The sequence below is a fragment of the Strongylocentrotus purpuratus genome, unplaced genomic scaffold (assembly GCF_000002235.5).
Source record: "Strongylocentrotus purpuratus isolate Spur 01 unplaced genomic scaffold, Spur_5.0 spur5_scaffold_9, whole genome shotgun sequence".
NCBI classification, from domain to species: Eukaryota; Metazoa; Echinodermata; class Echinoidea; order Camarodonta; family Strongylocentrotidae; genus Strongylocentrotus; species Strongylocentrotus purpuratus.
Genome location: NW_022145615.1, coordinates 13361196 through 13388495, shown reverse-complemented (window position 1 = coordinate 13388495; position 27300 = coordinate 13361196). Strand labels below are relative to the sequence as shown.

The following is a 27300-nucleotide window of genomic DNA, read 5'->3' as shown; positions in this document are numbered from 1 at the left end:
AGGATCAGAAACAGTTGATCATGTAGCATGTAAGTATTGGTGTGCACTGCAAGGTTCTGGAGTCATCAAAATCATAATAAATTTGACCGAGTCTTGGTAAAGTAACAAGCACTCACATAGAAAGCTATATATGGGACAACACACATGGTGTCGGGGCTAGTACTACCTTGATTTCCTTGTCTTTCTATGCTCATTACTCAGCCAGTATACATTTTCTTCCAAAATTGTTTGGCACATGTCATTTATTTGTAATCTTGAACATTCAGTGTAGGTTTCGTTTGATTCTGTGAGAATTTTTTTTTTTTTTTTTTTTTACCAGTACTGGAGTTTATCTTTAAGTTGGGCTTACCTATGGCAGTATACATTTTCTTCCAAAATTGTTTGGCACATGTCATTTATTTGTAATCTTGAACATTCAGTGTAGGTTTCGTTTGATTCTGTGAGAATTTTTTTTTTTTTTTTTTTTTACCAGTACTGGAGTTTATCTTTAAGTTGGGCTTACCTATGGCAGGCCATTCATGCCACTGGTTGCTCTCACCGTTATGATTTTTAGATAACATTTTTTCCTTAAATAATGAGAGCAAACAGTGGCATGAACGGCCTGCCGTAGTTAAGTCCATCTTAAAGTCGATCTTGGTCTTTGTGAAACACCCCTAGGTTCCCATTTTCTCTTCCGGACATAGACTGGAAAATGGGCACGGTAGACACGATTACTGACAAGTAACGAAATACCACAGTTATGAATAAATATTCGGAAAAGTTTCTAATCAGATTAGTTTAGGAGGGTCATGAGTTCATATACTTCTGAAGAAATATTAAATCTTTTTAAAAGATATGTATTTTCCCATCTCTCTCTCTCTCTCTCTCCCTCTTTCTCTCCCTCTCTCTCTCTCTCTCTCACACACACACACACACACACACACTCTCTCTCTCTCTCTCCTATATATATGTAGAACGACCAATTCTAAGCACAGTGAAATACACACTAGTGTTGTAGCTACTTTTGTCTTTAATCGTCACAAATATATAAAGCAACTGCTACTCACAAAATAAAAATACTTCTCACCAATTCTTGATTGTGTGTACACTACTTTCATCGACCGTTCGTCGCGAACAGTCTATCTATTATTTAGATCCTTATTTTTATCTAATCTGTTTGAAGGGAAATCGACCATAAATAAGGATAACAATATACCACAATGACTTAGCGCATATTAAAAGTATTGTCTATATGTTCTGTAATGACAGAAGAACAAAATATGAGAAGAATGAGATATGCTCAGCATACTTCCTTAAGTCATCAGGAAAGATTGCAAATCGGTTCTAATGACACGTTTAGAGACGTCTTTCCAAGTTGTCAAACCTTCATAAAACGCCATTCGATGCAAAGAATTAAAGAATCATATCAAATAACTCAGTAAAATTATGACAAAAGTCCAGTAAATATTTGTTTTAAAGATTTGAAACTTGAAATATAGGGTACTGGCTATGCGATTGTAATGTCTAGAAAAAACTGTCTAGAAGCATTTAGGAAAGGTTTAATTTGTAATAAACAGTTATTATGTGTACTGTGAAGTTTTGGAATGATCACCATGAAAAGAACTTGACTCAATCTAGTTAAAGATCAAATGCACTGCACATTGACACGGGTATGTGAAAATACACACATCCGAACTTTCAGATATGTCTTGTCATGTTTATAATGTGAAGGCACTCTAAAAGCACTCTTTTTTTGTCAGAGCATACTCCTACTATAGATTATAGTCTTCCAAACTGACATACCTATTATTTTTCACCTTTACACAATCTTATCTTAATGATATGGCGAATCTGCAATTGGCATGTCTAATTGAAAGCTCATTTAATATACTTTCCTTTCCATTATACTGCTCTATAGGCACTTTATCTAAGATAAATCATGAATTATCAAAGTCCTCCCTTGAAAATTAAATATAGTTCCACCATAAGAATTAAGAAATTAGATATTGGAAGTAATTGAGGTTTGAAGAGGGAGATCCCTTTTTTATGGCAGGTAGATTTCAAATGATGTTTCATTTCTGATAATAATGTAGGCTTGTTAAAACACCTACTAATTTTCTGCTTCGGTGGCGTTTTGTCTTATTTCTCTGTAATTACTTTCCACACAGAACAATTCATTTTTTTAAATAAGTATACACGTACAGCTCAGTGGATACAAAACAACAGTGAAGATTTAAAATCAGTCACAGGGATCCGGGGGAAACAACTAAATAACTATAACCCGAAGTTCTTCAATTATAACCTAAAATGTGTTGGGTATAAAAATGATGCAATGTTCAGACAATTCTACTTACAAAAACATTGCTTGCAGTTGAAGACTTTCACAAACAACTTTTACAGAGAGTATAATGATAACGGTTTTATGTTGTTGATCTTTTATATATTACATTGTAAGATACTAAGTAAATCTTAATATATAGAAACAAGAAGATGTCGATGACAAATCAAAAGATAAACACCCTTAGTAGATAAATGAACCGATTCAAATACACACTACCAATTGGACATCCTAACATAATCCACTTTTTCTTTCTTTCTGTATCTCAACCTCTCTCTCTCTCTCTCTCTTCCTTTCTTTCCTCTTGTTGTTATCTCTCTGACTTTCTTTGTTTTGTTATTTCTCAACATCGTCTCCTCCTTACGATTTATGTATGTCACAGTTTATCTACCTGTCTCGCTTTCCACCTCTCTAAAGACTTGCTCTGATGCTACCTTTGTCCGGAACTCGAATTAAAAGTAAACATTTACATATGTCACAAGATCGAAAGTATATTTATGGAGTATCAACATGAAAAAGATCCATCTAGATATCCTTACAATGATCGTTAATTGTCAAACATTGCTACCATATCCCTTCCCCGTGTTTCCTGAAAAATAAACACGAGTTTCACAATCCTGACAAAGGTATTTCTAGTTCAGCCACCTACTTTTCCCCAATGAGGTTCTCAAATATATACAGCATGTGCACTAATACCACAATCTAATCAAACTCTTATGTACGTTTTTGCACGACCACTATTTCCCCAGGGAAAGCAGGCTTTCAGCTGTCTCTATAATCCTATAATAAAAGATACCATCTTTTCAGGATTCAGAGTATAGTAAATGCAACGAACTGTAACAAAAACTACATTTCCAGGTATGTGTATATACATTGTCATATCAATTATCTGTGATGAAGAACATAAATTACGTTCATGTTTGCGATCGATATGTGTCAAAATAGTTTAAGTTTGTCCATTCTCTCTTTCTCTTGCTTTCTTTCTGCCATTCTGAATGCGAAAAAGCATAACGACCAATGTAAGAACCATATGCGTTTTGAGCTCATGAAAAGTCAAGTATTACATTAAGACAAAGATAATGAATCTTTTCAACCGTCCATGTAATGTTTTTATGCAGTCTTTCAAAGCTGGTACTTCTAGTTTTGAAATGAATCATCTAATATAGATGCATGTTAATATTAATTTGATTATTTTTGATTCATTTGCAAGTGCTTCATCCAAAAAAAAATGTTTTAGAGGATAGAACAAAGAGAACTGTTCATAGTCATATGGTCATATGTTTTATTATATTGTTAACAGATACTGAACCTAGATTATTGTTTGTAAACCAGTTGTTAACGTCACAGATACCACTCAACGTCATCTGTATCTGCGCTGATACCTGGGACTAGCTTGACATGATGGTAGAGAGCTATCCTTGGTATCCTCTTACACTCTCCCTGATACCACTTCAGTAATACCCATACCATGCTCTCTCGGATCCAATACAATCCTGTTGTCTCGCTTGATCGAAACCGAGCATTCCTCTTCCTCCATCAGAAATCCAGGATTTCCCTGACCCATAGCCGTTTCCATGGAAGTAGGTTCCATAGCAACCGAATCAGTCATCTTCCCGAGATCATCCTCTTCCTCCTCCTCCTCCTCATCCTCGTTCCTTTTATCCAGTGTTGACATGTTCACATCTTCACCTGTGAAGTTCTGGCCGACTGTTCTCTTGTCATCGTGGGATGGCGCTGTTGTAGAGCTGAATTGTTGGACGTCGTCGAAGTCAGCGGTGAGGTAGTCGGAATCGACGGCGAGCATGTCATCCAATCGCTTGAAAATGGTGGTGAAGGTCGGACGCTCTGATGGGTTGGCATGCCAACATGCTTTCATGATGTCATAGCTGATTAAGAGATAGCAGTACATTATCTTATAATCTGTAGATGACTATGCTTTGACAAATTTCAAGACTAAACATAAAACAGTAACAATGTATTCTGTATTTGCACTTTGTTTGCAGTTATGCTGATTTACCAAACATATCAAAGTCAGGTCAAATTTAAACATTTGCTTGATTATTTCTGATGATTCATGAAACGTAAATCTGTCTCCGTTACCTAAATTTTTACTGCTAACGAAAGGATCAGTGTTTAATTAGATGAAAATTTTAATGTAATTCAATAAGAAAAACCTTATTCAATACAGGTTTTGTTTACACACAGTAGATTTGAACTGCCTAAACCTTTATTAACATTCCCTTTTGATTCCGTTTACACCTCCCTTGCCATATAGTGCAGAGTTACGGTTTTCGCTTGATTGATAACCTTTAACGCTTAAATGGGAGAGTAATGTTGAAGGAATATATGTTAATTAGGGTAGGCAAGCTTCAGAAAGTACTATAAATGCATTCTAAAACCTTATGGACAAAAACGATAATGTTATCCAAGCATCGTCGTATTTATAGATCAATTCATGAATTATACCTAAGTTGATCGATGACGTAGAACAAAGAGAGAGGATAATTACCTGATGTAAACACAATCATGAATGCCTCAATGACGCACATCCACCGGCATCATTTATCAAATACGCGTTTGCTTTATATTCATGTTTTTAAAAGCAATATATTTTGCCATTGTTCTTGGGTCTTTAACTCTTTACTTGCCAAATTTTGGTTCAGAAAGAATATTTTCAACAAGTACCTTCCACATATTTTGAGTTTTCTTTGGATATGAATTTTTTGTATTGATAATTATGTTTAGATTCTGAATAGTATCACAAATAGGTCATTCGATGATGCCCTTTCAATTAATTCCTCTAATCCTATTGTTAATTATTTCCAGTAAAGGGAAACCCTCCGTGAAATTGCATAAAGAGTAATCATTAAAAACGAAAATTTGAACTGCACCACTTTTATTATTTTCCTTGCAATGCTCATGGTCGAAAGAATGCACTGTAAATGATAATAAGAACCCCCATGATAATGTTTTTTTTTAAATCAATACATTGATCAACTCATTAATTAACCCATTCATTATTCAACTATAAAATATTGTTGTCGCTTTTATTTGTTGCTCTCTCTCTCTCTCTCTCTCTCTCTCTATTTCGTACTTACACATCCTCAGGACACTGGTCTGGTTTAGGCATACGATATCCTTCTTGTAGTTTCGATATGATCTCTCTTCCGTCCATTCCCGGGTATGGTACGCCACCTAGCGTGTAGATCTCATACATCACGATTCCGAAAGACCAGCTGAGAAATCAAACAACAACAGTTATCAAATCGGCCAAATTCTCAACTAACGCATGAACTATTTTATCTGCCATACCATTTTTTCTGATCAAGAACAATTCCATCATTCTTGTTTATATTGTGGTTAACTGCATTATGATGTTACAAAACAAAAAAAAACAGTACAATAGTTCGGGCAATAGGTGCTCTTTAAAGGTACCATGTCCTATTTGCAGGCCAAACAAATGAAAAGGTTAAATTCCAACAGCATTTGAAATATAATACTAATTTAGAACTTCCCTAAAAAAGAGGGGGCTTGAAAATGTCTTTATTAAGTGGGAAAATAACGACTATTAGTTGTCGAATTGACTTAAGAGCTATAGAGCTAGTAAGTAATAGTCTGATTTTCAGACCATTGTACCGAATGGTTGTATATTTTATGTTGCGCAAAGATTCAATCAGTTTAATTTTGGCCTTTACGAGAAGTGGGTTATTGATGTAGACAAATGATCATGTACCCTTTACAGCTCATTTTATGTATGTTATTACCTAAGATGAAAAAAGCCTGTCAGCTACTCAATGGTATATGACAGTTAAGTCTAGCAAGTAAACGGGTTTCCTTGCATAATTTGAATATTAGGACACTGCTAACGTTTTAATTTCACAGATAGGACATACATGACATATTCATAATTCCTGCAAAGTTCTACAGAATTTGATGTTGGCTGCAAAAGGGACATAGTATATTTAAGGCCAGAATTTAATCGAATTAAAGGCATTCCCAATCCACTGGGCTAATTCTATTATTAATTGCTGCCTAAACTTTACTTGTGCCGGTCGGCGTGTATGGCAAATTTTAAAAAAAAATCGTTAAGTAATTGTTGAATACAAAAGACGCAATGTAGAATAACGAAATCCTTTTAATAACAAGACTCTTTACTCTGCGTAGGAAGCAAGCCTCAAACTGAAACATGAACGATGTTATTCGATTAAGTTTGGCACGGATGGAATTCTAGAGGATTCGAATACCCTTTATAAAACTAATTGTCGCTTTCTGTGACTGATTACTATGCTAAAATATGTATTATTCTAAATGTTGGATGGTTAGCCTAACCTTTAAATGAAGTGTGCTCAATTACCCCCCCCCCCCCGCACCATCACCACCACCACCACCACCACCACAACCACCACCACCACAACCACCGTACCAACAATATAGAGATGTGTCATAAAAACTTTATGCTTGGGTACATTTAGCAATTAAGGTACGTAACCAATGTTTTCGTAGTGAGGGTTCTTCAAATACTACTGGCAGATCGGGGAGCAGGGGGAGGGGGATTATTTCTCTCTACGAAACCAAATATTTGGTCTGTTTCTTACACACAAGAAAAAAATATGCACAAAAGTGTTTTTCATGCCTCCTCCCCACCCCCCTTTATCCCTCAGTTTTGCTTTTCAGGGAATATTTCGTTCTTGTGCCACCCCCTCCCCCCCCCGACAAGTTAGGGTTATACGAACCTATGAATGACTAATACCATGTAAAGTGTATAGTTAATCTAGAAGCGTCATAATGATTTCATTCCTAAAGATAAAGGTGGGTTCTGGTAATGCGATTGCATTGTGAAAGAAAAGGTGTGGAATGAATCAGAAAAAGTTGATCATGTAGCATGTAAGTATTGGTGTGTACTTCAAGGTTCTGAAGTCATCAACATCATAATAAATTTGGCCCAGTCTTGGTAAAGTAACAAGCACTGTACACAGAGAGATGTATATGGGACTTCACAAACGGTGTTGGGGTTACTTACCTTGATTTCATTATCTATCTTTGCTTATTACTCATCCAGTATACATTTTCTACCAAAATTGTTTGGCAAATGACATTTATTTGTAATCTTGAACATTCAGTGTAAGTTTTGTTTGATTCTGAAGAATTCATTTGTTTAATTTTTTTTTATTAGAACTCAAGTTTATCTTTAACATAAGTACTTACACATCGCTTTGTATGGTGCATCTTCCGATGGTATTAGTTTCTAGACTGACCCACTTGACAGGTCTTTTCTTGTCTGGGGCCAGTCGTTTGTAGCCGCTCTGATAGATGTCATCAGCGAGACCAAAATCCGATACCTTCACTTCTAATCCCTCACCGACCAACACATTACGAGCAGCCAGGTCGCCATGGTAATAACGCGTCTTGAAGATGTATTCCTGTTTCAGGTAAAATTAGTTTTTTTTTAGGAAAAAAATTATTAAAGCGCTTGTCTGTTGAAGGAGTAATAACATGTGCTCGGCCCCACCATATGTACCCTACGGAAGAACAGCAACATTTAGACATGTGTCTAAATATAATATTACTATGTACTTCTAACTTATCGAAGTATTTATGGAACAAACAAATGAATAAAAGTTAAAAACTGATATGCTCGTTGATGTTAGTAAGAAATAAGTTTGCATTAAAGCTATAGTCTATACGTATGATGATGATTTTGAAGTCAAGCATTACACAAATTACATCTACTTTAAGTATTTATATTGCATCATTTATTTGTATTTATTTATTTTGCTATTATTAGCTTTATTATTGATTTAAATTTACTTAATTCTTTCAGAGTCAATTTTTTTTGTTTAGCTTCATTTATTTACTGTTTCTGTCCAATCAAATGGATGCATGTGTTCGTCATTAATTCGTAATGTTTCGTTTTATAGTGATCGGTGTTTTTTCTCTATAAGACCTAAACGACCCAAATTTAAATTCCGGTCACATTTGACTGTAGAGGGTGAAAATCATTATTGATCGCAAGATGGCGGCAGACCATATTATCGATTTCTATTAATTCAAGCTTTTGGTGTTTATGATTCTCCTCATCATTCTTGTAAATTATACCTTATAACTTAGAGTTGATGCTTTCATTTCATCGCAGACTCGAGTAAACATTATTATTATTATCATTAGTATCAGGAAAATGGAGAACATAACTCTATATACAACTTTATTTATCAAGAAGGGTTTAGAGAAGGGTTTAGAGGAGGCATTATTCACAAAAGACGTACATGATTTGAATGGCTTAGCTCCCCTTCGTCATATAATAACATAAGACAAAAGATATTACTTTTATTACGTATGCATTATTTGTGTCCAGGATTTAAAAAGGAATAATGTCTCCATGATGCGAAAACATTAACATATCAGACACTAACCATTCCACGAGAGATCTGGCGACAGATCTGGAGCTGGTTGGCCTGGGTGAGGTCAAAGATGCTGTCTTGTCTCCGGTACTTGTCCTAGAGAGCGAGATATAAGAGCAGTACAGACGTGATTTACATAATATGATATTGATTTAATGATGAGAGAAAACAAAGAGAGAGAACTGATTAACGCAGTGATTAAGAGAAAACTAGTGTATGTTGACATGTGATGAGACGAGGAGGATTGCAGAAGATCTTGCTGGAAGGAATGGTAGAGGGTAAACGGGAAAGAGGTAGACAGCGATGCACTTGGTCTGATGATGTCAAGAAATAGACTGGTCTTAACTACGGAGAGGTTAGAACAAGGGTACATGACAGAAAGCGATGGAGGTGCATAGCCGCCAACCCCTTCCGAAGGGACGGCACTAGATGATGATGATGATGATGATGATGATGATGATGATGATGATGATGAGAACGTAATCATTTTTAATCGATTCTACGCACCATAAGGAATCGTCTGAAAAATAGCAAAAAGCTACATAACAATTAAGGAAGGTAAGAGGATTCTTTCAAATGTAAAATCTATCAAAACAACAATAACAAAAACGATAATAATAATAACAATGATAATAATAATCATAACAATGATAATAATAACAATAATAATATTAATAATAATAACGATAAAAAGAGCAACTGTCACCACCAGCAACACTATCACCTTCATCACAGACACCAACACCAATACACGAGTACATAAAAAGTAAATTAAATTCCCGACCTACAAGGAACCTGAAAGAATTTGAAAACTTAAGTTTTATTTGTAAGAGTGGGGGTGGTGAAAGCCCCTCTAAAGTGTTGAGAGCCTCAAATTCGCAAATAATTTGATGGCAAATTTCACTTAAATTGTGTCATAATGTGAAGTAGGATGTAATTGAGGAGACACTTCTGCAAAGATTCCCCCCTCTAAAAAAAATAAAATAAATAAAATAAATAAATAAATGAATACAAATATTGAGAAAAGAGTAAATAATATAGGTTTACTGTTGTACGCAGAATACCTACATTTTTCATCAATATTCGACTTGAAACACAGTTGTTTTAAAAATCCTTGCAGAAAATATGTCTTAAAGGACATCCTCGTTCACATTTTGATCAAATTTGAGGGGCTTTAAACACTTAAAATATATGATAACCTGTTTTGCTCCTTGCCCTATCTTGCTTATAAAGGGTTATGTTAGCCCTCCTCCCCACCCCCTTTACACAACCTTGGATCTGCCGCTTCTGTTACTGAGCTCACCTCTCTGCATTTCCACAGGAAGTGAAGTAGATCCCCATACTTCATGTACTCCGTGATGAGATAGTTGGGTTCATGTACCGTGCAGCAGCCGATGATCTGCAGGATGTTAGGGTGTTGTCCCAGGTCGATCATCAGTTTAATCTCATTCAAGAAATCCTCTTCCATCCCTGGCGTAGCGTTCACTATAATTACGTAACATAAAATCACGAGTTTACCGATGAACAAGCTGTATCAAAACCCACTGTACTACTTATAGCTACTTGCGCCCTCTATATAGCAAACAGTGCCTAATCGGTGCAGGTTATTCCCCCATGATTTCTTATTCTTATGTTAATTGACTTATGATTTGATGAGATTACCACCTGACAGTGACCTTGCAGGGAGGTCTAATCCCCCTGGCCAAACTAGTACAGACGGACTTTAGGTGTATGCTGACATTTGGCCAACCAATGCCTCGATGGCAGACATAATTTTCATGTGTACGTTTATACTGATCCTACAGGAAATGAATTTTGATATCCAGACTTGGTTATCATTTTGTAAGACTGTTATAACAATGCTTTTTACAATTATTAGAACTTGGAAAAGTTGCAACTCCTTTGCACTCGTGGTCGAGTGGTTTAAGGACTTGATTTCAAATTCAAATTCATAGGTCGTACGTTCGATCCCCGACACGGCACTAATGTCTTTTGGTAAGGCGTAAATCTACATTTGCCACTCCATACCCTGGAGAGAAATGGGAACCTAGTAGGATGACACAAACCTTTGTTCTAGTAATTACCATATGCTTTCACAATGACCAAATGGTAAGAACACTCCCCTAGATTCGAACTTACCCCTCAAACTCTTAACAGCTACAGGGACGTATTCCTTTATTCCATTCAGGCCGAATGCAAAAGCTTTATAGACGATGCCGAACTGACCGGCACCTAATTCTTTCTCAATCTTCAAGAGTGATCTGTCGAACTCTTTGCCCTCAAATGCAGGATCCTTAGGCGTGAGGTCTAAAAGAGGTGTATAAGTACTTGATGAGAATTCATGAAAGTGCTTGTCAAATGCTCAAATGATCGTAATTAATAAAATGAGTAGGAAGAAGCATTAAAGATGCATTGGTTGACCCCGGACATTTCCGGAACCGTATCCGGACACTTACCCCCTGGACATCCACCCCCACCCCCCACCCACCCACCCCGGATAACCACCCCCAGTCAACTACCCCCTAGGGCAACCACCCTCTAGGACGTACGACTACCCCCCCCCCCAAGACATCTGCCCCCGGACAACTAACCCCAGACAACTATCCCCTAGGACCACTACCCCCTAGAACAACTACCCCCGGACAACTACCCCAGACAACACCCCATAGGATAGTTGTCCGGGGATAATTTTCCAATAGGATTGTTGTCGTAGGGGGAAGTTGTCTGGGGGTAGTTGTCCGGGGGTATTTGTTCGGGGTTAGTTGTCGTAGGGGGTAGTTGTCCGGGGGTAGTTGTCCTGGGGTAGTTGTCCCGGGGGTAGTCATCCTACAGGGCGGTTGCCTTAGGGGGTAGTTGTCCTAGGGTGTAGTTGTCCTAGGGGGTAATTGACTGGGGTGGATAATCGGGGGATGGATGTCCAAAGGGTAGTGTCTTAGAACCGTCAGGAACATCTACCTAGAATGTAATGCGAAAAGGCGAAACAAGATGGTATGGGGGCAAGATGTGACGATGGCAAAGTGATGAGAAAGGGGTCCGACAACAATGAAGGATGATAACAAAAAAACATTGAACTTTGCACATATCTTTTGCAAGCAATACAGCAAGACGCACGGTACGAAGCTGTCCTTTCCCCCTCTTATACTGGCTTTGTTTGCTAGCTAGTGTGAATTTGTAATGCATTTCATAGTAATGGTTATTTGATAAATGTTAAGAATCATGGAATATTCAAAAGGCACCATAAATGGTTACCCAATGTACACCAGTACATGGATTGATGCTATTCTGGTTTGCTGATGTACCTGTACCTTTGCCATGTCCATATACCAATATGTAAAATTGTCGACCTTATCGGTTCTAAAATGTGGGATATGTTTACTTATCATGGTCTTACCTATAGATGGTCGCTTTACTTTAGGTGTCGGAGGCTTGTCAGAATTACCGTTCTCCAGGTAGCGAATGAAAAGGGTCTCGTCGCTGGATTTAGACCGCTTCCGTCGAAAGCGAACCAAGATGGCGGCTATACAGCAGGTAAGAACTAATGCCGGTACGCCTGAGTAGAGTAAGACCTTGATCCATTCACTTTGGCCTTGATCAGGAGATAGAGGAGTGGTCTGTATAAAAGGACTGGTCTCCCTTGGGGCATCAGTTAAAGCATCTGTTAGAAACACTGGGCAGTGACGATAAATGTTGTTGAAAAAAACTAGAAGTATTAGGAAAGAGGAGGAAGAGGAGGTGGTATCTCAATTGATACTTTTAGAGCATTAATTTTCCTTTAATTTGATATATAGTTTATTATATTTCATTCATGGTTAATATGAAAAATTTGAACAATAAAGAGTGTCTACTTTTTTGTTTAGTGTATATCTCATAACAAATGTACAACTTACATGAAAAAAGTTTAAAGGAAAGTACGGATATGTCTGTAAACTGCCAGAGTTATATATGTAATGTATTATGTAATATGTAATATGTAAATCTTCTATACATTACCTTGCACACGACTGGTCGTGCTGTCTACATGGGGACTTTGTGGCGGCGTTCTAGTTGGTTTGATCTGCACACCCGGTGAATCCAGCCCTACAAATGAAAATGATATTTCATTTTTGAAGAGCCCATTTTGGAACCAGTTTCCACATAATATATTTGCTCTAAAAAAACATTAACATGAGCTGAGGACTTGTAGGCATTAAGATATTTAGGTTGATAGGAACTTCAGTATCCATTGAGATTCAGATCGAAACAAATCTTCTTTAAATGGATAGAAAACAAATGCTTAGAATTCTATGCAGAGGGAAAGGGGGCGAGATTCTGTAATAAGATCACAAGGCCTGTGATGGGGTTGCCAAAGCCATATATAATAATAATAATAATAATATTGGATTCTTATATAGCGCACGTATCGAACTTGCAAAGCGCTCCAACATTACCCGGCTATGCTAGGCTGCCGATTTCGACGCTCACAGCATTTAAAGGAATTCCTTCCTACCGGTACCCATTTAACACCTGGGTGGAGAGTGGCAAATGTAGATCAATGTCTTTCCAAAGGACATTAGTGCCGTGGCGGGACTCGAACCGCGGACCTTGTCATCGACGGTCCGGCGACGTATCCACTCATCCACGACACCTCATGAATCATAGTCTTGAGTAACACAAACGAACCAGATATTAATTGAATCTGAAGAGCTCGACTTGCCTAATCAACGAGTATAATATAGGATTTCTCGGTCACTTTCGTAAGTTGGCCACACAAATTCATTTTATGTTCATTCAATTTCGCCGATTCTGTCACCGCAGCTGTTATTTTTCGTTCAAATTCGTTTTTTTAGCATTTAAATTCCTAAAACGATCATTCAAAAACATTTCTTTTTCATTCGATTTAAAACGTGTTTCTTTTTCGTAAAATGTTCATTCAATTTAAAGCGAGACGATTCGCGATTACGTAATAACGTCTTCCGTGAATTCAAATTCGTTTCTTTGCATACAGTTTCACACGTTTTGCAGACAAATTAAACATGTAAATCCTACCAAGTATGATCATAATTATATAGAACCCCGCAAGCTTAGTTCCATGCTAAATCCATTTCAAATTGTGTAGGTCGGTAAGCAACAAACATGTTATTTGTCCTCACTATGTGTGTATAACCATTAAATCACTACTATTTAGCAACTAAACGATCATGTGTTAAAGGTATTACAAAGTTTTGGTATGGGGTCATGAATTTGGTTCAAATTAACATATTGGAAGCATATGCGTTCCTACAATATTCATTGATCGTTGTCGCGGTTGAAATCGAGTCTAAAGTTATGAAATTGTAAATAATAAACTCTTTATGTTGTATAGCTCCCTCTCAAGGTCAAGATATTGATTTAGCTATGAAACAATGTTTCTTGACTAAAATCGACCGATTAGCTATTCCCGTTTGGAAATTATATATCACAACTACATATTCTGAGAGTTTCATGGTCGCAACTACCATTGTACGGCCATAGGCGCTATTTGAAATTTATCAAAATTTACCGGGAGCACCGGTAAATTGTTATATTTAATTTTTCTCGAAAACAGAAGTGTTTTAGGGGCTAATTTTTGTAGTGCTCACAATACATCCACAGGGGCATCCAAATATATCAAAATTGTAAAGATTCACTATCCACCCAATTTTCAAAATTTCCCAAAACTTTGTATTACCTTTAAGTAAATAAAACCTAGCCACATCAATATACAATTAGCATGGAACTAAGCAAGAGTGTCTTTTTATGAATATGCAATGGCATAAGTGCATGTAAAGTGTGTGTTTACAGACTATTGGAGTGGCGTACCATAATGGTGGGGGGGGGGGTATCAATACTCTATACATTGATTTATTTGTAATGTTTTGTTTTCTTTTGTTTTTGATAATTTATTCGATGTTCGTAATCTCTTTGAAGCCATTTATATTTGTGTAAATTATATTTAGTCTGTATTGAACATGTAAAGGACAATCTATGAGTATCAGTTCAATCACAATCATAATCACATCAAAATCTGAATCACCATCACACTGAATCACAATCACGATCGTGATCACAGTCACAATTACCATTTCAGTCACAAGAATGACATGTTATATAACTCATTTGTTTAATTTAGATGAGAAACATGTACATATACCATGAATACCAAAGGTTTGTAAAGATAGGCGAATATGAATGAAAACTTTGTTATTCAGAATGACCCAAAGTGAAATTGAATGGTATGGACGTCCGATTTGCCATTGCTGACGAAAATGAATGCTAACTGCGCATTTGTAAGCGGTTGTTAAATTGAATGAAACAAGTGCTAAATCCATTGACCGAATAAGTAAATCAAATGAAAAAAGTGTTATTTTTAATGAAATTTACACGCCGGCAGCTTTATTTCGCGAATTTGAATGAACTTTGTATCAAAACGAATGAAAAGCTTACGAAAGTGACCGAGAAATCCTATATTGCTATACAGATGTCACAATATGTATATGTTTATTATTCCAATGAGAACATTCGATGCAGAATTATCCCAGATTTCTCCTTTATAGGTTGAACAAGAACTAATTTCAATCCTGAACCAAACCTAACATTACCCCAAAACTCAATCTACAACTGAGTCGCTCTCATCCTTTATCTTTCACGAATCAAATAATTAAAAGTAAATACGTTTTCGCCGCAGCAAATGTCGGGTATCACCGATATCGGATCATCGGATGTTAAGACTAACCCGTAGGTCGAGCAACCGTTACGTTAAACGTTGGAATCGTGAGGAAAGAAACGCGATGTTCAGGTCCAGGAATACTGCTTACATGTCCCTCTTGGTATACGTACGCAGTCACCTTCAAGAAAAACGCATTTACATTCGTGCATCATTATCCATATATAAGAATTCAAAATACCCGATAGTAAACGATTATACACGTAACTTATGAAATTTGGATGGGGCGTCTTCCTTTCTTTATACCCTCCCCCCTCCCCTCCCCTCTCTCTCTCTCTCTCTCCCCCTCTCTCTTTCTCTCTCTCTCTCTCTCTCTCTCCCTCTCTCTCTCGATTCTCTATTAGACTTTTCCTTTTCACAATTTGACTGGAGAATAACCTGCCACTACCTAAGAAACGGGCTGATAGCCAAATATGATCAAGGTTCTATTTTCGTATACACTTAAATATTCTTCTCATTTTCAGTTAATTTCATGATTTATTGATCTGTGTATTTTATATAAACGTCCCTCTCTTGTATCACTGATGGAAAACCATTGTTAATCATACTGCAGTGCGTATTAAACTGGGAAGCACTTTCTCTTTCCTTAGTTACAAATTAAATATTGATGATATATCTATTGTTGCCTTTATGATTATAGATTCTGAAATTACAAGTGTACATAAATGTATGAAATAATAAGTTACTTACTCGGAGATTGGTGTCTTTACCCTCTGGGATAGTGGGAATATATATGTAGAATGTAACATCCGGGCCCTCAGCGTACTACAAACAAAACAATCGTATTTCAAAAGCTTAATTTTTCATTTTAAAGGAAATACAAAGTTTTGGGAAATTTTGAAAATTGGCTGGATAGTGATTCTTTACAATTTAGATATATTTTGATGGCCCGATGGATGTATTATAAGCACTAGAAAATTTAGCACCTAAACAACTTCTGTTTTAGAGAAAAATTGAATATATATCTATATGCTCCCGGTAAATTATAGCGCCTACGGCCGTACAATGGTAGCTGTGACAATGAAATTCTCAGAATATGTAGTTGTGATATATAATTTCTAAACGGGAATAGCTAATCGGTCAATTTTAGTCAAGAAACACTGTCTTATAGCTTAATTAATATCTTGACCTTGAGAGGGAGCTATACAACATAAATATTTTATTCTTTACAATTTCACAACTTTAGACTCGATTTCAACCGCGACAACGATCACTGCATATTGAAGGATCGCATATGCTTCCAATATGTTTATTTGAACCAAATTCATGACCCCATACCAAAAATTTGTATTAATTATGAAAGTTAGATTGAAAGCACAAATGTTTAGTTCTTATCGACTGTAAACATTGCTTAAAATACCACAATTCTCTGACCCAATCCAAACTATACAGTATTTGTTACTTTGCCTTTTCTTTTCATTTACAGAGTTCTAAGACACCGTTTTAAAAATAAAAGTTGTTGTAATGTTCGCCATTTGCTTAAAAACATTGCTTAAAATATTACAGTTCTCTGACCCAATCCAAACCATACAGTATTTGGTACTTTGCCTTTTCTTTTCATTTACAGAGTTCAAAGACACCGTTTTAAAATTAAAAGTTGTTGTAATGTTCGCCAATTTCACTTAACTTTCCGTAATTGAGGCCAGTTGAAGGCTACCTCGATTTCTCTGAAACTTGTAGCTATCATTATGCATCACGATGAATAAATAATTATCATTTTCTGTAGATAAATCACTAACTGAATTACGAATACTTTTTACATAATTATCTCTCCTCCTCAACAAATCAAAAGGATTTGATTTAAATGAAATAAATTCGACTACAATTACTTCATTGTACAGTTATGTCTATACATAATTTTGTTCTAAATGAGAATCCCTTTCTATATCCGCACCACTTTATCAACTTCTAGAAGTTTGTTGAATAGGGTGCCTTGTTCGTTATCCACTTTGAGTAGAAAATAGGTGAGAAGTCCGTTGATCTGCACTGGACGACGCCACGTCACATGGATAGTCACCGTGTGATTTGTGTCTTGATACTTGATGATATCTTCTGTACGTACGTCTACAGGTACACCGATTGTTGCTATGTCTGGTAGAGAGCATATGAAAACATCGGAAGAGGAAAAGGGGAGGGTTTAGAGAGAGAGAGAGGGAGAGAGAGAGGGAGAGAGAGAGAGAGAGACAGACAGACATAGAGACTTATAGAGAAAGAGAGAAATAGAGAGAGAGATAGAAAAAACAGAGAAAATATTAGAGAGAGAGAAATAAAGAAACGGAGAAAGGGGAGAGAGAGACGGACAGACAGACAGGGAGAGAGACAGAGAAATAGAGGGAGGGGAGAGACATACAGAGACAGACAGACAGAAAGAGGGAATTAAAATTAGATATATAGTAACAGAGAGATAGAGAAACAGAGAAAGGGAGAGAGAGAGAGAGAGAGAGAGAAAGAGAGAGACAGGCAGACAGACATACATGGAAACAGATAAAGGGAGAGACAGAGAGAGACAGAGACAGAGAGAGAGAGAGGGACAGAGAGACAGAGAAATATAGGGGTAAAGAGACAGAGAAATGGAGGAACAGACAGACAACCATACAATGAACATTGAGAAGAAAAAAATATATTATTTAGCAATTTAGCGGAACTTAGAAATTTGTAGGACATATAATGTACATGCCCGTCTACGAATACGCCGATTGGTGAATGACTATATGATTATATGTTATGTTTGATGTGTATTCAAATGGAAAAGTAATGCCTCATAAATTAAAGAAATTCGTTTTTTATCTGGGTTTTAAGATCACTTGAAAACAAATAACATTTTAGAGAATGTTTGTTTCACAATACGATGTTTAATAGATAAAGTGGACTCTCTTGTCTTTGATCAATGATATTATTAGCTTGGAATGTTATTTTACGTGAAAAGGGTGAGGTGAGGATGGAATTCGATGGCTGAGGAGTGAATTCTGACGATGCGGGTACTTTACCTCTTGACGCGCAGTAGTTCAGGTCGGACGTCTCCAAGTAACAATCTGTTAAATAAACATTAATATTCTGTCCAAGTTAATATACCAACTTCTTCGTTTTATATTTAGTTTGGTGCCTAATTTACGCCATTCATTCAAGCAATATTGCTACTTGACACCTGTGAACAACATCGATTGACTACTAATGTGTTACATCATTATTGTTTACGTTTTCTGAATTGTTAGTTAACTTAAAGAGGAATTCCTCCTAAATTTGTTTTATTGCTTTAATAGAAGCAGAAGAATGAGAAAAACAGGTCAGTTAAAGTTTGAGCAAAATCAGAATAAGAAATGAGATAGTTAATAATTTTCAGTGTAAGTTGTGTTCAATCAAACACATATTGGAAACTCTGTGACATATCTTTCAAGCTCCCCTCCCTTTTGCCCTGTACTTACAATTCAGGAATTTCAATTTTTGCCCTAAAGACAATTTCCCGTATGATAATAAAACCCCTGCATATTTTAAAAAATCTATTTCGTCTTCAATAATCAAGAAAAGGAGTTTCATGAAAAATGATGTACAAAGCAAATGAGAGGAGAGCTCGTGAGATACAATCCGTGCTGAAAAGGGCTGGAGGAGCTGTTGTCATCTAATCATTTATTTTGAACTAAAACACAAATGCAAAATTATGAAATCAATCTCATTGATCAAAGTCATACCAGAGAACATCATGTTTATTTCAATCTACATCTTTCCTTCTCATTCCCAAATCCCGAAAACAAGCTGACCTTAAATCCTCATTAAAACCTCATCTTGACCTCACTTGACCTCTTCAAAGAAAATGAAAACGTATTGTATATAGACTATGGATCAGCGTTTTGCATCCTCTGGAAAACGCGCTATATAAATATAATTACTTCTTTCACTTTTATTATTATGGAGCATTGTTTTACTTTGTAATAATAATGGTTGATATAGTGGAGCACATACCCTGCGCCTTCCCTAAAAAATGGCGGAAAACAGACGGCTCAAATTTTCACTGACCTGTTCCTCCCATTGTCTGCTTCTATTAAAACCAACTTATTATAAAAGTGGACTTCCCCTTTAAAGTAAAATGGCAGGGCTTTTTCACCACTTTGTTTTTGAATGACTTACTATCAACGGTTACAACACAGCGAGCGGGAAAATAACAAGATCTAGCAAAAATAATGACCAGACTCTCTTCCGGTCCCTCGTTTCCGATAACGGTACTTTATGTATAAATTAAACTTACGATTGAATATTGCCCTTCTATTTCCAATCAAACGTGAAACTTACAGAATAATTTTGAAAGCATTAATTTAATACTTATATTATGCAAAAAAAGTTCATCTAAAAAGATCATCCAAAAAAAAAAAATTCGTTATTTAATGTGTTGAAGAATGAATTATTCCTCCTTTAAATGAGGTTGTTTTTGTGATTTGTTTTCAATTCTCAACATGTATTTTTGAACATTTTATATTAAATAACTTTAACATAAAAAATATAGAAGACGAAAAATTGAATATACTTTATAGACATCCTCGCTGCCCGAATATCATTAAGGATTCGTAATTCGGTAGGAGGGGGATGGGTGGGGTGCAAGGTCAAAGCCCCTTCCTCCGTAATTTTGAGTATCTTTCCCAGTCTCGTAACTCCTGTGTCTCATACGCGTTGGACCCAGGCTAATTGTAGGTGTAGATATTAGCGGATACGTGGGACAGGGGCTTTACGGATTTTAACGAAGGACAGTTGATATGGGGAAAGATCGATAATAAAGCACTTGTTTATCTATGACTGATGTTTTTACTAACCGGGTGCTTTCGACGCAAATTCCTTCGCGAATTGTTGCGCGCCATGGGATGTCGAATCGTAGAGGCCCACCTAAAATCGATTAAAAAAATAAATGTTCATGCGTCAAATATCTCGGTTAGTTGCCTGACGAAAATTGAATTAATATTTTGATTGAGATATGTGGATGTGGGAAAGGAAATGTTTTGCATCCGCTAGAATCTCATTCGTTGATGGTTACAATTACGTTATGTCATATCTAATCGTGGGCGTCGATGGGGGTAGGGGTTTGGCAAGGGATATTACTCAAACCTTGTGTGTATGGGCTCCTAAAGCATGAAAGGAATTATTAACAGACAGTTTATGACATAATCCAGATATTATTAGTAGATAATTCAGGATTTTAAAACCTATCCATAAACAAATTTAATTGAATTCCAAACAAAGGGTAGTCGTCCAACTATCCTAGCATATACCCCACTCCATAAAATAATAATAATTTGGTGTCTGATCTATTTAATGAAAGTATATCCATGCATTAGTATAACGGACTTTAATCTTACCTGGAAGGCATATAATGAGCCATGCTGAAGATTATTGAACACTGCAAACGTGTCGATCTACATTCACAAAAACAAAACAAATCAGATATCTATTCTAGTCACTCTATTTATCAGCTATCTACATTTCTTTTCAGGAAACTATTGATTGTGCAAACCGATTTTCAAGAGCCTTCTGTATAACCTATCACAGGAATCTGCTTTGTTTTGTTTTTATTATGATAATAATAATTTTTATAAAGATAATCTTTCTTATTTCTTTTTCTAAAAATTTTCTTTTTGTTAGACCATCTAACAACTTTAGTTTTTCCATTTCCTTAAAACTCATTTTCCTGGGGTTTTTCAGTCCCTATTTATCTTCCTAAGATAATCTTTTATTGATAGATTTCAATTCGTTGCCTGAAGTTACAGACATGACAAGGAAATGAACATACTTGTATAATTTGTTTAATCTATGCGCCACAATATTATCAAATTAAGTCACTAAAGATAAACTTAAGTTCTGGTAAATTTAGAAAATAAATTCTCACAGAATCCAATGCAACTTTAACACCGAATGTTCAAGATTACAAATAAATGACATGTGCCAAACGATTTTGGTAGAAAATGTATAGCCGATGAGTAATGAGAATAGAAAGATACGGAAATCCGGGTAAGTAGGCCCGATATAATGTGCTTAACAAGGACACTTTGTGCAAATAGAAGTTGTGATTTTTTTTTCTAAGATGTTACCCAGTCAGTTAGTGTGCGTTTTTTTGTATTAATCTACTGCAAGATATTTTTAAAAAATTCTCTCAAAACATCATTCCCGTACCAGAGCTCAAGATTAGCTTTAAGGTTAATATAGGTATAATAAGATGGGTGTTCAATTGATTGATTATAAGCATGAACTTATCGTGTACCCATCTACCGGTAATAATACAAATATCTAGTGGTGATGGTATATTATTGAAATGGGCTGTTTTTTATTTATTTGTTTTCTTTTGGTTTTGTTTTGGGAGTATTTGGGGTGTATGATTTGCATAACAGATTCAGGATTATTTTTCCAAAATATAAGAAAGAAGAAAAAAGTAACATTCTCAAACTTAGCAAAGTTTGTATACACATCCTCATGTAAAAGTAGGCTATAGTATTTCTCTGTTTAATTGGGGTCTAGAAGGGCGGCACATGTGCTACATGTTCCTCCCCCTCCCCCCCCCCCTCGAATCACTACTGAAACTTACCACATATATGTAGGTGTCATCCTCACAATTCAATCTGGAGGAATATAGTTCTCCATCTGCCTTGACACTGCGAACCATAAACTGGTCATATCCTAGTTAGTCATACAGAAGTTAAAACAAAGTTGACAGGCATCTGGAAGGTTGTTACACACGGAACATAAACTGCATCTAATAAAGAAATACTTTGCACTGAAAGGAAAGTATATTCATATTGTCCATCAATGTGGTGTATTTGATGCGTCTATGTAGGGTACATGGGTATATGGGCCAAAACCAGTCGAAATTCAGTTTATTGAAAAATCTCGGAGTTATCTCTCCGACGGAACAAAATGTGTTTTAGGTACAATGTTCCCATTAAAGCAGATATAATTGTGGTTGAAATTATACATCACTACAATGATTGCATCGAACTATTGGTAATACTTGTGAGAAGAATAGTGATAAATCGATTTTAAATTTTATTATCTAATTATATTTGATTTATTCCAATTAAATTGTCAGAGTCGGGTCGTTAGATGCGCAGTAAAATTAATACAATACTGAAATATGCTGGATGAGCTGTAATAAACTAGTCATTCATTTGGACTAAATCATAAATGCAAAATAATGCAATTAATCAAAGTGGCAGTGATCAAAGCCTTACCAGAGAACATCATATTCATTTAAATCTACATCAGCTTCTATCCTTCTCATTTCCAAATACCCGGGTAAAACAAGCTGACTCCAAAATCCTTTTTAGTTGTTAAAACATAAGAGAGGGCTAATTTGAAGATGCTATGACACCCTCCCACCCCTCCCCTAATAAATTCGCATTTCATCCACCGAGTAAGAGCGGTGCCCCCCCCCCTTCCCTTCTGATTATGGAGCACAATCAATGTCTTGACCCTAGATACGCCACTTTTTAAAGTGTTTAGAAGTTAAACATCTAACCTGTTCCTTGCGGATTTTCCCAGCTGAAGTTAGCTCTGAGATCATAGGAGTGATCAATATCATCTACGGGGACGGTCTCAAAGTCCACCTTAAACGAGCTGGTCGACACTTCAGCTGTATAAAAGAGACACAGATTAAACAATCCCTATTTGAACCAGCCTTTATTTCAGAATAATAGAACTAGTTGAAAGGAACGTATTGTCCCTTGCCTGGCATATGGCATGTAATACATTTATGATTCTTACATCAGTATGAAATACTTAAAATAATTCATATTAGTGCAAACTGAAAAAATTGGGAGATTTTTTTAAAGCTATCAAAGCATGTTCACAACATGATATGTATAATTATATTAAAATTGAGTTGATGTTTTAATCATTAAAACACAAGAATAAGGAAGCAAAGAAATAACACATTTTTCAAGTGTAGAGGGTTGCGTTCTTCAGACCCGGTGCATGGACAAGTTGTTATTTCAAACTTGTGAACATATTTACACTACAGAAAGGTTATATTATACACAAAGACATACTGCAGTTTTTGTCTAGGTAAATAGGCGTAGTTTCAACATTAGCTTTTTTTTGTAAGATGATGATATAGATTCTAATTAAATCAAAACTTTCCTTCGAAAGCATATTCTTATTATTCAATTTCATTATCTAAAAAATCAAACTGAAGAAATAAGACTCACCGAATGGGTAGATGGTTTTGCACATCTCACAGTGGATGCTCACAGTACGTATCAAAAGGATTAATAAAGATGGCAATATCAATCTTAAAATCGCCATAGCAGTACACTTTGATCGTTTACACGATTAAGTCACCATTATGGCATATCTTCGTTATGTAGAAGGTTGGCTTGCTAGTGATGAGTTTGAGAATCGCTCTTCGTCGCCGAGCTTGAATCACGACGAGTGCGTATACGCCTCTCAGTTTGGCCTCCATCTCATCTCAGTACCATATACATAATTGCTATTTTTTCGACTGCAGGTCGATTGATGCGCCAACAACCTTTCCCTAAAACTTGATCGATCTGTTGATACCATCTTGAAATTCAAAATTAAATCATATTCTAGGACAAGTATGAATATTTTCGCGTGTTACTTTACTCTATACCTTTTAATGAAATGACTGCTACACGTTCAAACAAAATATCGCAGTCCAATGGCTTGATTTGACCTATGAATAAATCGTGGTAAAAAACAAAATCATGGGTCAGCTTAAGTCATTCTATTTTGCCCGAAATTGTCTTCATTTAATATGTTCCCCTGTTTGCTGTTATCATTTATCTTTCATTTGAATAACCATATACAAATTGACTACCATTCTTCGTTTAACGATATATACATTAAAAATGCTGAGAAATACTTGATTTTGATAATTCCATAATCAAGATTTTTGTATACGTGTTGACTAATACATAAAAAAAGAGGGGAAATAAGGAATAAATGCAACTTATCTACGATTCAAATGAGAATGAACCATCTATTTCCATTCACGCGTTCTTTTTCCAAGTATATTTATCTCCAGTGGCTGAACCGGTTCCTCTTAAGAACATGGTCACCCCTGGTCATACATCCTCCCTATATAAAGGAACCACATTTCCGATGTTTGTTCCTGATGTCAATACCACCTACCACTTATCCTAATGAGAGCGTGGATCAACAATGACTTCATGTTTCCGGAGGAAGTTTTACACCACAGATTAATCGGTTTCTAGATCAGAGGTGAACTACTAATATTGTCATAGCTACTCGTGTTCAATGTGGTATAATGCAGACGAGTTATGTGTGTATTACTAGTAGGTCATTAGTAAATATTTATCCGAGGATCGAAGTAGATGTCTTTTCATCGTAGTTGGAGTAATAAGCAAGATGGGTTCGTTGCAGCAAGTAAGACTTTATCAACTAAGTTTTCTACTCATTGAAATATGGAGGTGCTTCTCTATGCCATCATCTACTATGAGGCCTGCTGGGGGGTTATCTGTTGCTGATTCATGCAGTGGTAATCTGCTACCTGAACCGCCATCCTGCCAAGCTGCCTTCTTGCCAAGCTTCTTGGACGACGATGAGGAGCAAGAGGTTGAACTGACTTGTTCATGGTCACACGAGTATCCAGTCCAGAATATGAAGTTCAAGCACGGTTTCGACAACATCGAACCACAGTTGGAACTTAGCAAAGAAATGATCATCATTACGAGGAAGATCTTTCGAGCTACCGAACGGGATTTGAGCGTGATCGGGTTCTTCTGCGAGTTCTCTTTTTTGCATCCCCTTTGCGGACCGATAGATGAACAGTCGCCATGTTCTATCACAAGGGCCGAGGTTCGCTCAGATCCTTTGATTGAAGAAGTGGAACTTGATGGCTCTGCACAAGTCTCCTGTCACACACGTGATAATAATAATGATGTACAGGAGCAAGCTAATATTACATGGAGAACAAAGATAATCACTAAAAATAAATTTGTCACCTTGACTAACGGTTCAAGACGAAGCGTATCTGAAGATGGAACAATGGCTACGCTGTCAGGTGTGCGGCCTGGTGACAATTTAACACTGGTCAGATGCGATGTCGAAGGTAATGCTACCAATAAAAACTTTGGATTAACTCAGATAAGAGTGGTCGAAGCTACAACACATGTGCCTACTCCTTCCCATCCAACAACAAGTTTACCTATAACCAGTACTACCATCAGTCCATCAACCAGTGTGTTACAAACCAAGACTGACCGAGTGATTATTACTAGCACTCCAAGTTCAGACAAGACAACGTTACTCATAACAAACCCTACGACTAAAATGCTCTTATTTGAGAACATTTATTTCATTATTTCCATCGTCCTGGTGCCTGTTGTCATATTCTTTGGAATCTGCATCATAATCATGATGGTGCGACATCGACGCAAGAAGAAGGTTTCTGCGGATCCGCAGCGTGTCCCTGCCGCGAACCACGAAGTCAATGATAACATGTACGAGTACGTCGATAATGACAATGCACTCGAGCACGAGTATTTCCAGAGTTACCAATGTGCGGCAGATGATACAACAAGCCAGCACAGTGAGTACGTGAACGATAAAATGCTTCATGGTGGAAATTCCGGTCGAACAACGAGGTTACTACGAAGTAGATCAGACAGCCGTCTAGCACAGATGGCGCAGGCTTTTGCCCTCAAGGAGTTACCTAAATCTCAGAGTGCTTGGGCGCTTCCTGGATTATCAACAGAACTATCCGTTCTTGATAGACCAATGCCAGAGTTGCCATTTCGGAAACGAAGTATGACAGCCAATGCTGTCCTGCGACCTCCCCTTCCTCGGGGTGACCCTCCACATCGGTATTCCGAGCCGGGTGAATACGCCATGATTGATGACAGTATGCTGAGTAGAAGCCTGGATATCAGTGGTACTAAACATTACGCCTGCACTCAACTCAATATAAAATCTCAAACAATGGATCCCAAACTTTTCATTCCAAAAAGGAAGCAAAAGAAGTAGGCCTTAATAAATAGCATGCAGCTTTAGCCTTGAAAGGTTGACGAGGCATTTCATGTCTCACCACTACCAAGTATACCCAAGAGTCTAACAAGCCTGTCTAGTCTACACATCTATTGAAAAAATGAAGGAGCAAGTTTCAACTAATGGTTGTAATGAATTGCTATTGTAATTTATAATCACTGGTGTAGTGGTAAGTGTTTTTGTGTGATTGATTTTAGGGCATATTGCATTGAAAAGCTAATAGTTTTATCAATGTAAAGAGCATTGTTGAGACAGTCTGTGTTATAAAAAATTCACATTTATGATCAAAAGAAACCTTTCATATCACGTCGATTAAAGTGTTCTTAATCGCTTTGTTCTAACTTACTAGGACGACGGTTCTACTCCTAATAATCATTAGTCATGAAATGACGCAATAGTTCAAGCCTCTGCCACTTCCGGGAAGTGAACACAGACAACATTTCAGTAATCAGTTTCCTTTAATCAGGTTGTCCTTTCAGAAAGAGTCATGTATAATGGTGTATTTTATCAAACTTAGTTTATTTAGTATCCACATTTCGTTCTTAACAGCGGTTTGTAAAATGACGTAGTATTTCAGTCGGCCTATAAGTTTAATCCTCCAAAACCAGTCTACTGATACTTAAAGGGACTTTATAACATTGTTCATATTAGAGAAATGTTGCTAAGGTAGTGACTTCAATGCTAGATGTACAATTAAAGATAATCTGAAAGTTTGAGTGAGACTGATCTGATCGATTCCTTAATTCTCCCAACTATGTTATTACAATTTAATTACATTTTAGGTGAATGTAAATCGTCATGAAGCAATGAATTGGCTCTATATACCATCCTAGACATTTAAGTGTTCAAAGATTTGTTTAAAGCTT

The 27300-nt window shown here is 36.5% G+C and overlaps 1 protein-coding gene across 1 annotated transcript; it reads right to left on the bottom strand.

The window, feature by feature from the left end:
- Positions 1–1667: 1667 nt before the first annotated feature.
- Positions 1668–24594, bottom strand: LOC105444549 (putative neurotrophin receptor LTRK 1). Its single transcript, XM_011678904.2, has 17 exons — positions 23614–24594; positions 22926–23039; positions 21996–22087; positions 20776–20832; positions 20236–20305; positions 18424–18468; positions 17331–17527; positions 16127–16201; positions 15446–15557; positions 12706–12792; positions 12107–12382; positions 10855–11022; positions 10019–10200; positions 8728–8811; positions 7523–7737; positions 5416–5553; positions 1668–4203 (listed from the first exon to the last, which is right to left on the bottom strand). Exons 1-17 carry the CDS (start codon positions 23708–23710, stop codon positions 3747–3749), a joined length of 2466 nt encoding a protein of 821 aa, XP_011677206.2. The 5' UTR covers positions 23711–24594; the 3' UTR covers positions 1668–3746.
- Between the last annotated feature and the right edge of the window lie 2706 nt (positions 24595–27300).